The 13,579-nt window shown below is 36.5% G+C and overlaps 1 protein-coding gene across 4 annotated transcripts in view; it reads right to left on the bottom strand.

Annotated features, from left to right (window-relative positions):
* Nucleotides 1-13,579, bottom strand: part of ANKMY2 (ankyrin repeat and MYND domain containing 2) — a 47,045-nt gene that overhangs the window by 31,595 nt on the left and 1,871 nt on the right. For all 4 annotated transcript variants that reach the window (XM_045388894.3, XM_074035387.1, XM_005550057.5 and 1 more), the window contains one exon: nucleotides 5,971-6,035. Coding sequence is in view for 2 of the 4 variants with exons in the window: in XM_005550057.5 (XP_005550114.3) it covers nucleotides 5,971-6,035 (65 nt within the window). In the remaining 2 variants the exon portion in view is untranslated. The remainder of the gene's footprint in view (nucleotides 1-5,970; nucleotides 6,036-13,579) is intronic.

Below are 13,579 nucleotides of genomic sequence, written 5' to 3'. Positions count from 1 at the left end.
TTCCCAAAGATAACCTTGCAGGTAGTCTGCTTAACTGAACTGCATGAGAAACGAGCTTCTACAATTCTTTAGATACAATCACCTTAAATATAAAGTTCCTCTCCCATAATTCTTAAGTCAAAGAATTAATCAACATTAGGCTATTACACTGGAATTCTGTCATTAAATGCAGCATCCATTCAGCAAATATTTAATGAGTGCTTAATATATGTCAGGCACTGATCTATACATTGGAGGTAGCAATAAGCAAACTTCATGACTCCCACAGTCTAAGTCCCTGGGATTTACAGTACAGGTGACTAGATGGATAGTGATACAAGTGCTAGAAGAAAATAACATTAAGTAAAGGGGAGCAGTGCCAGAGGGAAAGCGAAGACTATTATTTTAAAGAGGACATTCAAGGAATGTCCCTCTGAAAAGGTGGCACTTGAACAAAGCCCTGAAAGAAGTTAGGGAGGCTAGGAATGCAAATAACTACTGGAAGAATGCTCCAGGGAAAGGGAATGAAAGTGCAAAAAACTCTGTGCTGTGTTCAAGGATGATCACAGAGGCCAAGTCTGTCTGCAGCCCACTCAGGAACACGCAGGAAGTTTCTTGTCTTGATTCTGGTACTTCTATGTGAATATTAAGTATGATGCTAAAGTTTGTGGAAGGTTTCTGCAAATCTTCTATTGGGTTACAGAAGAGTCATTCTATCCTAATTTGTTAGTTTATACCATCAAAGGTTATTATATCTTATAATATACATTTTAGCATCTGTTGAGATGATCCTATTTGTTTCTGTTCTATTCTGTAATATAGTGAATTACACTGAAAGGTTTTCTAAAACTGAACTATCGTAACATTCTTGGAAAAACCTTACTTGGCTATCATGTCTTATAATCCTTTTAATAGATGGCTGCATCAACCTGCTAACATTTTTAGAATTTTTGCCTCTGTATTTATAAAGTGACCCGGGTCCATAGTTTTGTGGAACTTCTTACTATTTGGCATCAGCATTATGCTAGCCTTATCAAATAAATGAATATCTTCCCATCTTTTTCTAAACTAATGGTATAATTAGTGTAAAATGAGAATTAACAGGTCCTTAGAGTTTGGTAAAGTTTACTCTGGTTTGCAGCTTTTGAAGGCGGTAGGAGATTTAAAAATATTTATACAAATTTTCCTCAATTATTGATTATTCCAGTTTTTCTACCTTTTTTTTTTTTTTTTTTTTTTTTTTTTTTTTAGACAGTCTCACTCTGTCACTCAGGCTGGAGTGCAATGGTGCGATCTCAGCGCACTGTAACCTCCGCCTCTGGGGTTCAAGCAATTCTCCTGCCTCAGCCTCCCAAGTAGTTAGGAGTACAGGCGCCCGCCACTACGCCTGGCCAATTTTTTGTATTTTTAGTAGAGAAGGGGTTTCACCATCTTGGCCAGGCTGGTCTCCAACTCCTGACCTCAGGTGATCCACCCACCTCGGCCTCCCAAAGTGCTGGGATTATAGGCGTGAGCCATTGCGCGGGGCCCAGTTTTTCTACTTCTGTATGAGATGAATATATCCATTTTAATTTTCTACAAAGATCATATGGGTTTCCAAATGTGTTGGCTTAATAAAAAAGTTATGACAATCTTCTTTATAATTGTAGTTATGTTTTTCTTTCTCCCTCCCTCCCTCCTTCCCTTTCTCATTTCCTTCCACCCATCTTTCCTTCCTTCCTCTCTCCCTCCCTTTCTCCTTTCCTTCCTTCCTCCTTACTGTTTATACATATTGTTTTCTTTCTTGTACTTCCCAAGCTGTATCTATATTTTGGTTTTAAGTTGATAATTTTTACTGTTTTTTATTTCCTGTTTTATTGAGATACAATTCATACAGAATACAATTTACTCAATTAATTTGTACAAATAAATGGGTTTAATATACTCACAGAGTTGTGCAGCCATCAACACAATCAATTTTTGAATATTTTCATAATCCCTGAGAGAAACTCCATACCCATTAGCAGTCATTTCCCACTTCACCCCACTCCCTTACTCAGCCCTAGTCATCCACTAATTTACTTTCTGTCCCTATGAATTTGCCTATTTTTGGTATTTTGTATAAATGGAACCCTAAAATATGCAGTCTTTTGTGAGTGACTTCTTTCACTTAGCATTAATGTTTTCAAGGTTCACGCACATTGTAGCAAATATCAGCATTTCTTTCATCTTTGTAACTGAATAATACCCATTGTAGGATTATACTACATTTTGTTGATGTATTCATCAGTTGAACATTTGGGTTGTATCTACCTTTGGCTATTATGAATAATGTTGTTATAAACATGCATTTGCATATGCAAAATTTTGTGTGGATATATGTTTTCATTTCTCTTAAGTATGTATGTGGGATTTCTGGGTCATATGGTAACTCCATGTTTAATCATGTGAGGAACTTAGAGACTATTTTCCAAAGTGGCTACACAATTTTACATTCCCACCAGCAATGTATGAGGGCTCCAATTTCTTTACATCCTTGCTAATACCTGCTATCCCACCTTTTTGATTATAGCTATCCTGGTGGATATGAAGTGGTATTTCACTGTACTTTTTATTTGCATTTCCCTGATGGTTAATGATGTTGAGCCTCTTTTCATTATGTATTGATCATTTATATATCTTCTTTGGAGCAATATCTATCTAGATCCTTGGCTCATTTTTTAATTGAGTTATATATTGTTTTATTATTGAGTTGTAGAAGTTCTTAATATTTTCTAGTTACAAGTCCCTTATCAGATACAATTTGTAAAATTTTTGTCCCATTTTATAGATTGTCTTTTCGCTTTCTCGGTGATATGCTTTGAAACACAATAGTTTTTAATTTTGATTATTTCCAGTTTATCTATTTTTATATTGTTGCTTATGTTTATTTGCTTTACAATTTATTTCTCTTTTTTTCTAAATCATTTCTATTTTTCTTAGTATACTTACTTTTTAAATAATTTCATGAATTGAAAGCTCAGAACACCACGAAGATTACAAGTGCAATGATAAACACTACAAAATTTCTTTTTAGTATCACTTTGGCCAGCAAACAAAGCTTTTGATAAATGTTGTATTTTCAGGTGTAAACAGTCGGCAATTTTTATTTCTTTATCTTCACTAACCTAAGAATTATTTTGAGTCAAAAATACAAATTCCAAGATATGTGCTTCATTATTTGGATTATATTTTTGTTTCTTTTCGAATGTATTATAGTACATTTAGCAAAGCTGTCTGAAATAAGCTACAATTTCCTTTATAAAATAGTATTATACATGGATTAATTTTTATCAATGTTACATGTAAAGAAGAAGATATACTATTTTTTTCTGCTAATATACAGTCCATGTACTGTTAATTGGGTTATCCAAATTTTCTACATCCTACGTTACTTTTTTTCTATTTAATCCGTTAGTTTCTAAAAGGTGCTATTGCGGTCTTACAGATTTCTTCTTGGAGCACCATCATTTTTTTCTTTATGAACTTCAATGCTTACAGTTGATAAGTTTATAAGAAAAGGTTTAAGGCTTTTATGTTCTTGGTGGATGATTAATTTAACATATAAGACAGAATGTCCATATAATTATTTTTTGCTTTAAACTTTATTTTGTCTGATATTAATTTTGCTACCCATGTGTGGGTAAAGAGTTAACAGAACCCCTTTCCCTTCTGCATGAGAAATTGAAGTTCAATGAACTTTTTAGCACTAGACTGTGCTATATAATATAGTCGCCACTAGCCACATATGGCTATTAAAATTTAACTTCTAATTAATTAAAATTAAACAAAATTAGAAACTGGTACTTCTAGCCAAGATTAGTAATGAAAACCAGAGTTATCGTCTTCCCAGAGTAACAGAAAAACAGATGAAGTAACAATTTGCAAGACACTGTCGGTTAGGCAATAAAACACGTGATCCCTGAGAAAGGGAGAGCAACTGAATTGGCTCCTACAATTGCCTAGCTTATCACCTTAAGAGGGTTTCTAGGTTACAGTATATGGAGAGGTCAGCCAGACTGAGCCTGGCAGACTACATTGAGGCAATGGAGTTGAGCATCCAGGGTAACCAGGTTGACTTAAGTTCCCAGGAAGAGTAAAAGAGAGAAGAGAGCTGCACAGAAAGAGAATTCTAAAGATCTGCAGAGGGTTTCTTCAGAGTGTGTGGCTGGAGTACTGATCAACACATGCATATGTGGAAACTACCCAAGCCTGGGCAAAGAACTAGCTGACAGCATTACAAGGAACAGCATCCAGAGCTCACACAGGGCCAGGAAGAGTGCCTGTTCGACCAGCCAGGCTGAAAAACCTCGAGCATCTGAGAACATTGCATAGAGGACAAGGAAGTACCTTAGTTCAACACCAGGAAAAAAATCCTTCACTGAGCATTTTGCTAGTTCCACCTAACAAACATGAAAAACTAGAACTGAAATAATCCAACTGCTTCCGAGTAACTTAACTGTGTTCATGAAAAAAAGCTCAGGAGTATTTATCAAAATACAGAATCATACAGCACCCAATAAGGTAAAATTTACAATGTCTAGCACCCAATAAAAAACAATCAAACATGGAAAGAATAAAAACATACAACCCATAAAGAGGAGATAAATCATTCAAAAGAAATAAAAACATATGTCCATCCCAACATTTGTATATAAATGTTCATAGAAGCTTTACGGTAATAGTCCCCAAACGGGAAACATCCCAAAACTCTATCAGCCGTGGAATGGATAAAAAGACTATGGTATACACATACAATAAAAAAAATTACTCAGCAAGAAAAAGGAATAAGATATGCTACAGCACAGGTGAATCTCTATGCTAAATAAAAGACGCTAGATTAAAAAAAAGAGTACCTATTGTGTGATTTCATTCATACGAAATTCTTGGAAATGCAAACTAATATATTGTGACTAAAAGCAAATTAATGCTTTCTGCAGGAGTGGGTGGGGAAGGGCAGGAAGGAGAGATTACAAAGGGGTATGAGGAAACCTTTGAGGTGATGGATATCTTCATTATCTTGATTATAGTGATGGTTTTACAGGTATATACATATGTCCAAGCTTAACAAATTTTGTACCTTAAATATGTATAGCTTATTGTATATTAATTATACCTCCATAAAGCTGCTAATAATTGAAAGACATGAAGGAATCTAAATATCCAGTTCCTCAGTCAAACTTTCCTTATTTGAAGTGTTTAATGGTCACACATGTCCAATGGCTACTGTAATGCTCAGATGTTACCATCATTTCCAAAACTTATTTTAGAAGCCACTATCCTAGGAAATTGAGTTTACATTCACTTAACTTTCCCTAGAAGTGAAGTTGCTGGATCAAATAATATACTCAGTTAAAATTGATACATATTCCAAAAGTTTCTACAGAATAGTGTATCAATTTACACTTAACCATTAGCATTTAAAAGTCCATTTTTCCCCATGCTTGACAAGAAATAATATGATTTTGACTTTATTTGCACTTATTTGATTATTAATAAGACTAAACTACTTTTACATGCTTATTTGTCTTTTGTGACCTATTTGCTTACATTTAGTTTAGGAATTATTAGGATAATATGAGCAAAAATGCTAGAAAAAAAAACTTGTATTAACAAATTTGAAGGCTGGGTGCAGTAGCTCATGCCTGTAATCCCAGCACTTTGGGAGGCCAAGGTAGGAGGATCATGAGGTCAGTGTTTGAGGCCAGCCAGGTCAACATAGTGAAACCCCATCTCTACTAAAAATACAAAAATTAGCTGGGAGTGGTGGTGGGTGCCTGTAATCCCAGCTACTTGGGCGGCTGAGGCAGGAGAATCACTTGAAAGCGGAAGGCGGAGGTTGCAGTGAGCCGAGATTGTGCCACTGCACTCCAGCCTGGGCGAAAGAGCAAAAGTCCATCTCAAAAAAAAAAACTGATATATTATCTCTTCTTTTAGGAAGTAAAATCCTTTATTAAACTTCCAAAATCTTACCTCATCCAAACAGTTGACACGAACATTCTTGCTGGATAATAATGTTCCAGCTTCTTGGACAGTACCTTGAAAAAAAAAAAGAAAAGAAAAGTAAGGTTATTTATCACTAGAATAAGAGAAAAATCTAACATCAAGGAAATAAACTTTAAGGAGTTACCTGTAAAAGTAAGTCTAGTCAGTGTAGGTTGCTAAGAAATGAAACATCCAATCACAAACTATTTATTTTACAAATTAATTGTCCAGTAGAATAGATTTACAGAAACTAAAAATAGCTTCATCTTGTTTTTATTTTCACTGACCTTAAAGTATATTACATTGGCCACATTTTCCTTTTGGCAGTAATACAATAACCACAAAGCATAAGATTTAATACTGAAAAAAATCTTAAAGGGCATCTAATCCAAATCACCATCTGAAGCTTAAATTCCAGTCAATGTAATACTTGGAATTCAAAATGCAGTCAGTATTTATATAATTTGTCAGCACCACATCTGGTGAATTGATGGCATATTTATAATAGAATGCTTGGTTTGGAAATACTTAGGTGAAACATATCTTTAATGTCTAGTACTATATAAAAGTGCTCTGTGATCAGTACTCACCACCCCGAAAGTCAACTAATGTAAACCTGAAGGTCACTCCTCTGTAAATTTGGAAAGAAGCTATAATTGGGCCACAGTTGGCAGGTTTTTCCAGTCTTCTACAAGGCATAATGACAGAAGCATACTTGCAGGAGAGAATGTTGCTATTATCATTAGCACAAGTCAGCCACACATTTTGCCAAGAAATTTCTGATTTACTGGGAAAAGAACAATGAAATTGAATGTGCTGAGGGAGAAAGGCTAAGATAAGCCTCTCCTATAAAAGAATATAAAAGAATAGGTAAATCTCCCAACCAGGTTATTTCCTCTCTTTAAGTTTAGACTTGTAGTGTGAGAATGTGCTAAACTCTGCTAGCCTTCTAGAGTTAAAGATGAAATGCAAAGTAAAGATGAGCATGCTTCTTTCTCTCTGACCCACTTCTTAAGCAAGTCACCCGAGTTCCCCTCACCAACAGAGGAGAAACAGAAATGTCTCCTAGATAGACAGAGAAATAGCTCTGTTGGGAAAACGTCAAGTGAATGATCTACATGCCCCTGGAGTATGATGGCAGCTATTTTATATATATATATAAAATATATATTTTATATATATAATATATATATATATTATATATATATATATATAAATAGTGCATTTTTCTGACCCTGTATTCCATCTGAAAGCAGTTAGTATCACTGGCTGAATGGCTATGAGAGGGCCAAGCTCTTGTGTGTGTGAGCATGCAAGCCAGTTCTACATGAAACCTTATTCATACCTGTGGCTTCTCATCAGAGACTTTCTCAAAAATCTTTATAGAAGAATAAAAGCAGAGCAAAAAACCCTGCACCCCACTTTCTCTTGAGGAAGATGCTTCATCCAAATCCCATTCTCCACGGAGAACCAAAGTTATTTTCTATCTTTTTCTATCTGCCCAGGAGATGTTTTTGCAAGAAAAGGAGAATACTACAGGGATTATGAGCATGTCAAAGCCTACTACATGTGAAGAGTAGAATGGGGATTAAGACCATAAACATTTGGTTCTCATTAGAGAACAGGCTGATAATTCTCTAAGATGTTTGCCCAACAGCCAACAATCTAAGTTAATATACTCTGTAAGGGAACAATACATTTTAAAGATGATGTATATATAATGGAAAACAAACTGTTCTCTCCTGCTAAACTCTCACTCAATAGTCTCAATCCTTCACTTCTGACACCAGATATATGGGGGTTTCCCCCATATACACAAAGCAATTCTCCACTGGACACCAATGGGTATCCTATAATTTAACTCATTTCTAACACTGTTTACCTGAAGTTAGAGTCACAACTAATAGGTAAAGGGCTCAGTCCTCAAGACTGTCCCCACTTCAGATGCCAATCATAAGCCTCTGTACTTCTGACTGGCTATAAGTCAGGGTTCCCATGATCCCCTCCTCATGTTCCATAATTTGCTAGGACAGCTCACAGAACTCAGGGAAACACTACTTACATTTACCCATCAATTGCAAATAATATTACAAAGGAAAAAGATGAACAGCCAGATAGAAGAGGGACAAAGAGCAAGGTATGTGGCATGGGGCACAGAGATTCCACGCTCTTTCCAGGCACCCATTCTTCCAAGAACTTCCATGAGTTCAGCAATCTGGAAGCTCTCAGCAACTGGTAGTTCAATAATATTTATGCAAGCTTGATCACATAGGCGTGACCTATTATTAAGTCAGTCTTCAGCTCCTCTCCCTTTCCTAAAGATGGGGGGAGGGGTGGAGTTGAAAATTTCAACCTTCTAATCATGGCTTGAACTTTCTCATGACCAGCCCCCATCCTGAAGCTATCCAACAGTCACCTCATTAGAACAAAACACATTTCTAACGCCCAGGAAATTCCAAGGGATTAGAAACTCTGTGTCAGGTAGCAGGGTCAAAGACCAAATATTAGAACAATAGATGCACCCAGCACCCCTATTGCTCAGGAGATTATATGGGTTTTAGGAGCTCTGTGTTAGGAGCCAGGGGCAGAGACCAAATAGATATTTCTTATTATATCACACACGTACACACATCCACAATCACACACGCACCACTCAACAGGTTAAGGTTAGCCTTTTGAAATGCAGGGACTGGAATGAGAAAAATAATCTGAAACAGATTGGGCTTCTAGAGAATAAAAATAGATTTGGAACATGGATGAGCAAAACACTCCAAGAGGAAAGACTGTGTTGATTTCCAGTTTGCTGTTCACAATGTAATGACATTGGTCAGAAATTATAGAAGGTCCAGAATAGCATAGAAATGTGAAACACATGGCTCACACAGAAGGATTTTTACTTTATGTCATTCCTACTGTCCATAGTAGACTTAAATAATATTTTACAAGTAAGTGTAAAAGATTAATTGCTTTATTCTGGGAAATAAATGTGTTAAATCTGATTTAACAAACTACTGGGGGTGGAAGATAGAGTACCATAAGAAGGGATGTGCAAGGAGCCAACATTTACCTTCATTGGAGATAAGAAACAACAGACCTAAACTAATGAAAGTAATAATTAGTGATTTATTTCACTTTAGAGAATTTCTCCAACTGCTCAAACCAAAGAAGAAAATACAGCATAACCTGCCTCATTAGGGTGGAATTGATCACTTTATCTGGATGAACAAGCATTTTAGGAGAGAAGAGATTACGTACATAATATTTTCCCAGCATGGACAACATAATGAGATCCCATCTCTACAAAAAAATTTCTAAAAAATTAGCCAGGTGTGGTGGCATGCACCTGTAGTCCCAGCTACTCAGGAGGCTGAGGTGGGAGGATTACTTGAGCCCAGGAGGTCGAGGCTGCAGTGAGCTATGATCATGCCACTGTAATCCAGCCTAGGCAACAAAGTGAGACCCTGTCTCAAAAAAGAATGATATTCTTAGTGTTACTGCTCTCTCTTCTACTACATTATAGCTTTTTCAGGAATACTATAAAATGGAACAAGACCTGCAAAACTTGGCCAGGCGTGGTGGCTCATGCCTGTAATCCCAGCACTTTGGGAGCCAAGGCAGGTGGATCACCTGAGGTCAGGAGTTCGAGAACAGCCTGGCAAACATGGTGAAACCCCATCTCTACTGAAAAAAAAAAATACAAAAATTAGCCGGGCGTAGTGGCACGTGCTTGTAGTCCCAGCTACTCAGGAGGGTGAGACAGGAGAATTGCTTGAACGCAGGAGGCGGAGGTTGCAGTGAGTCAAGATCACGCCACTGCACTCCAGCCTGGGTGACAAGAGCGAGACTCTGTCTCAAAAAAAATAAGTAAATAAATAAATAAAAAGACCTGTAAAACTCTGTTTCCTTACCTACAAAATAAGGATAATAATATCCATCCCACAGTTATCTGAGGGATAACTGCGGAGCACATATAAGCCTTTATTAGATCTTTTTATTTTGTATTCAGAGCAGCACAATATAATTCATTGTGACATTTCTAATATCTAGATCGGGAACACGGGTCTCTACTAAAGACAAGCAGATGTAGCCAAAACAAACAGAACAGGAGAAACAAATATTCTGTTTTCGGCAATTCATCACACAGCCATGAGATTCAAACACGTATAGATTTCAATCATTATTCATTATTATTATTTTAATTTTTTATAGATACAGGGCCTTACTCCATCGCCCAAGCTGGAGTGCAGTGGCATGATCACAGCTCACTGCAGTCTTGAATTCCTGGGTTCAAGCAATCCTCCTGCCTCAACCACTTGAGTAGCTAGGACTACAGGTGCATGCCACCACACCCAGCTAATTTTTACATTTTTTTATAACAGTGGGTCTCACTATGTTGAGACCCAGGCTGGTTGCAAACTCCTGGGTCCAAGTGATCCTCCTGCCTCTGCCTCCCAAAGTGCAGAGGGGTCACTCTACAGGCATGAGCCACTGTGCCCAGCTGGACAGCAATCATTATTTATTGGAATCCATGAAAACGGATATTTTAAGGAATATATAATCGAGGTAAGGATTTAGAAATCTATTTGGCTTTGTTAGTTGTTAGAGTGTTTACGTATAAGTAAAATCATATAAAAATGTTTAAAGTGCCTTAATTTTAAAACAAGAACATATGGATATAGATTTTGATATAATCATAGATATAAAGCTGTAAATATATTTTAAAAGTGAAACTCCATCTCTACTAAAAATACAAAAATTAGCCAGGCGTGGTGGCACACACCTGTAATCCCAGCTACTCAGTAGGCTGAGATAAGAGAATTGCTTGAATCTGGGAGATGGAGGTTGCAGTGAGCCGAGAGTGCACCACTGTACTCCAGCCTGGGTGACAGAGTGAGACTCCGTGACACACACACACACACACACACACACACACACACACACACACAAAGTGCAGACCTCTAAGTATAACATGCATTTTGAAATCGTGAATTTGTGTGATGTTTCTAAAAGGTCTCCTACTCATACCTATTTTTAGACTTTGTAACAAAATGATCTTAAATTAGTATTACGGAGCACTGTATAAAATTGAGAGTAGCTAAAAGAGCTGTTGTTGTGAAAATGAACATAATGAAGATAATGAAGCCCATATAGGCTGCATAACCTGTTCAGTCATCCAACTAATGGTAACCATATATTTTAAGTTAATTTTTTTCTCTGAAAGCTGTATTATAATTGGTTATAAGCAGACTTGAATGTTTCTCAACCATAACGACACCAGAAGCATTATTAATGACACAGGACCTTAGAATAGGATCTTATTTCAATAGTCCCAAATTGGAAACAACAATTGGGCATCAATGTGAATGGATGCACAAATAGTAGTATATCCTTCCAGTGGAAATGAAAGAAGAAAATAATCTACGTACTATTGGTATACACAATAAATACGAACCCGAAAATCATACTGTTGAATGAAAGAAGCCAGCCCCCCTCAAAAAAAGGATACTTATTGTATGATTTCACCAATATAAAACTGTAGAACAGAGAAATCTAATCAACAGAGGCAGAGATCTGTTAGTGGTTGCCTGCAGATAGCGGTGAAGGTAGTGACAAATCACAAAGAGGCATAAGGCCTTTTTAGGGGGTGATGAAGATGTTCATTGTGTTGATCTTAGTGATGGTTTCACAGATGTATATTTAAATCAAAACTGATTAAAAAAAAAAGTGTGTACCTGTAATATGTGCAATTTATTGTATCTCAATAAAGTTGGTAAGAAAAAGCCTTATTATCTAAACCTGTTTCATAGCTCCTTTACACAGATAAGAAAAAAAAAAAAAAATAGGAAGTATAATACTTTCTTGTTAGCAACAGTGAGCCCAGGAATTTCAGGTACTAAATAAGAGAAGTAATGGGAAAATTATCTAGCTCATAGCCTTAAAAAAGGTTTAATTTATTTCATAATAGTGCTTGCTTGGAGATTAATGAAAAAGGTATCAAAGCTTAGGAGAATGGGTCACTCTACAAGTAATATAAGCCAGTTAAACACAGTTCAATTTTCTCTTATATATTGTTAAATGAATGCTGTCATTAACTATGATTTAAATGGGTATGTTGGAAACAGATTTTCATTTTCATCTGGAACTTCTTGGCATTCTAATAAATAAAAAGCCCCACTTACAGTCTGGTAATTTCTGGAGAGCAGTGGCTGGCAGATGGAAATCACTTAAATGTTTGCCGAGTTTATTTCAGATTTGCCAAGATGCCAGGCCAGACTTTGCTGAAAAGTTATTGTTAGTTCAAAGTACTAGAACTTACTGTCTAGTCTAGAGTTTTTCAAAGTTGAAAAATCTATGAAAGAAAAAAAAAAACAACTCCTCACTTCACCCACTTTAAAAAAAATGCCTCTCTTCGGCACAAATATAAACTTTGCTTATGACCTTTCTTCAACTATAAAACAAAAATTTAAATTTAATGCACACAGAACTACAAAATCAGTAACATTTAAAACTGAGTTAACTTGACAGATGTTGTTTTGCTAAAACTAAATGGCCTCTCAAAGTGAATATTGTATGGACTGCTATGGCACTGGTTTCATGTTCTGTTTAGTTTGTTTTTAAGTACAGCCTATTTATTACCTATGGGCCCTGTGATACCTGTGATACCTCTTCTCTGCCACTTACCTGTTTGACACTGTTTCCTAACTTCCCAGTCCCTCAGTTTCCTTGCCTATAAAGTGAAGATTACCATATTTATCACAAACACAAGCAGTGTTTTAAATGCTTTAACTATACTAACTACTTTCATCCCTGTAACAACATTGTGAGGTGGCTATTATTATTATTATTCCTATTTTTCACACAGAGTACTTGAGGCTCAGGAAAAGTCACTTGCCCAAAGGCCACATTACCAGTAAATGAGTTAGAATTTCAAACCAGACCTGCATGGTTAACCACTATCCCATGCTGTCTCTCATACTTCCATAGCTTAAAATAGCTCATCAAAATTAAATGCATTAATATATGTAAAGTACTTAAAATTTTGTGTGGCTTGCAGTAACAGTCAATAAACGCTGGCTGTGATTGTTTTTCTCATATCTCCCATTACTTTTCTTTATGAGTGCAAGTGATGTCCCATAGACCTTCATTTGGCAAGAATGCATCACATACTAGGTCCACATCAGTTCTTTTCTCACTGGCATGGTCCAGTTAAAGTGATGAAAGCATCAGTGCACTCATGCAACTTGATGCACCCTATGAGCCCAGAAATATCATGGCACTAACCAAAATAAATGCCCATTAATTTAGGTTTATATAATCTTTGAAATAAATACTGGTGGACACCTGAGAATATATCCAAGGAATCCTTTCTCCCCTCTCAAAGACTCAATTTATAAAACTGCTCATTATTTTTCACTTTTAAGAGATCACAGGATGGGCCAGGCCCAGTGGCTCATGCCTGTAATCCCAGCACTTAGGGAGGCCGAGGCAGGAGGATCACTTGAGCCCAGGAGTTCGAGACCAGACCTCCCTATGGGCAACATAGGGAGAACCGCCCCACCGCTGACCCCCATCTCTACAAAAAAAAATCTTTTTAAAG

Source organism: Macaca fascicularis, chromosome 3 (assembly GCF_037993035.2).
Source record: "Macaca fascicularis isolate 582-1 chromosome 3, T2T-MFA8v1.1".
Taxonomy (NCBI): Eukaryota; Metazoa; Chordata; class Mammalia; order Primates; family Cercopithecidae; genus Macaca; species Macaca fascicularis.
Note: the sequence above shows the minus strand (reverse complement) of the source record. Positions and strands in the feature narration are given on the sequence as shown.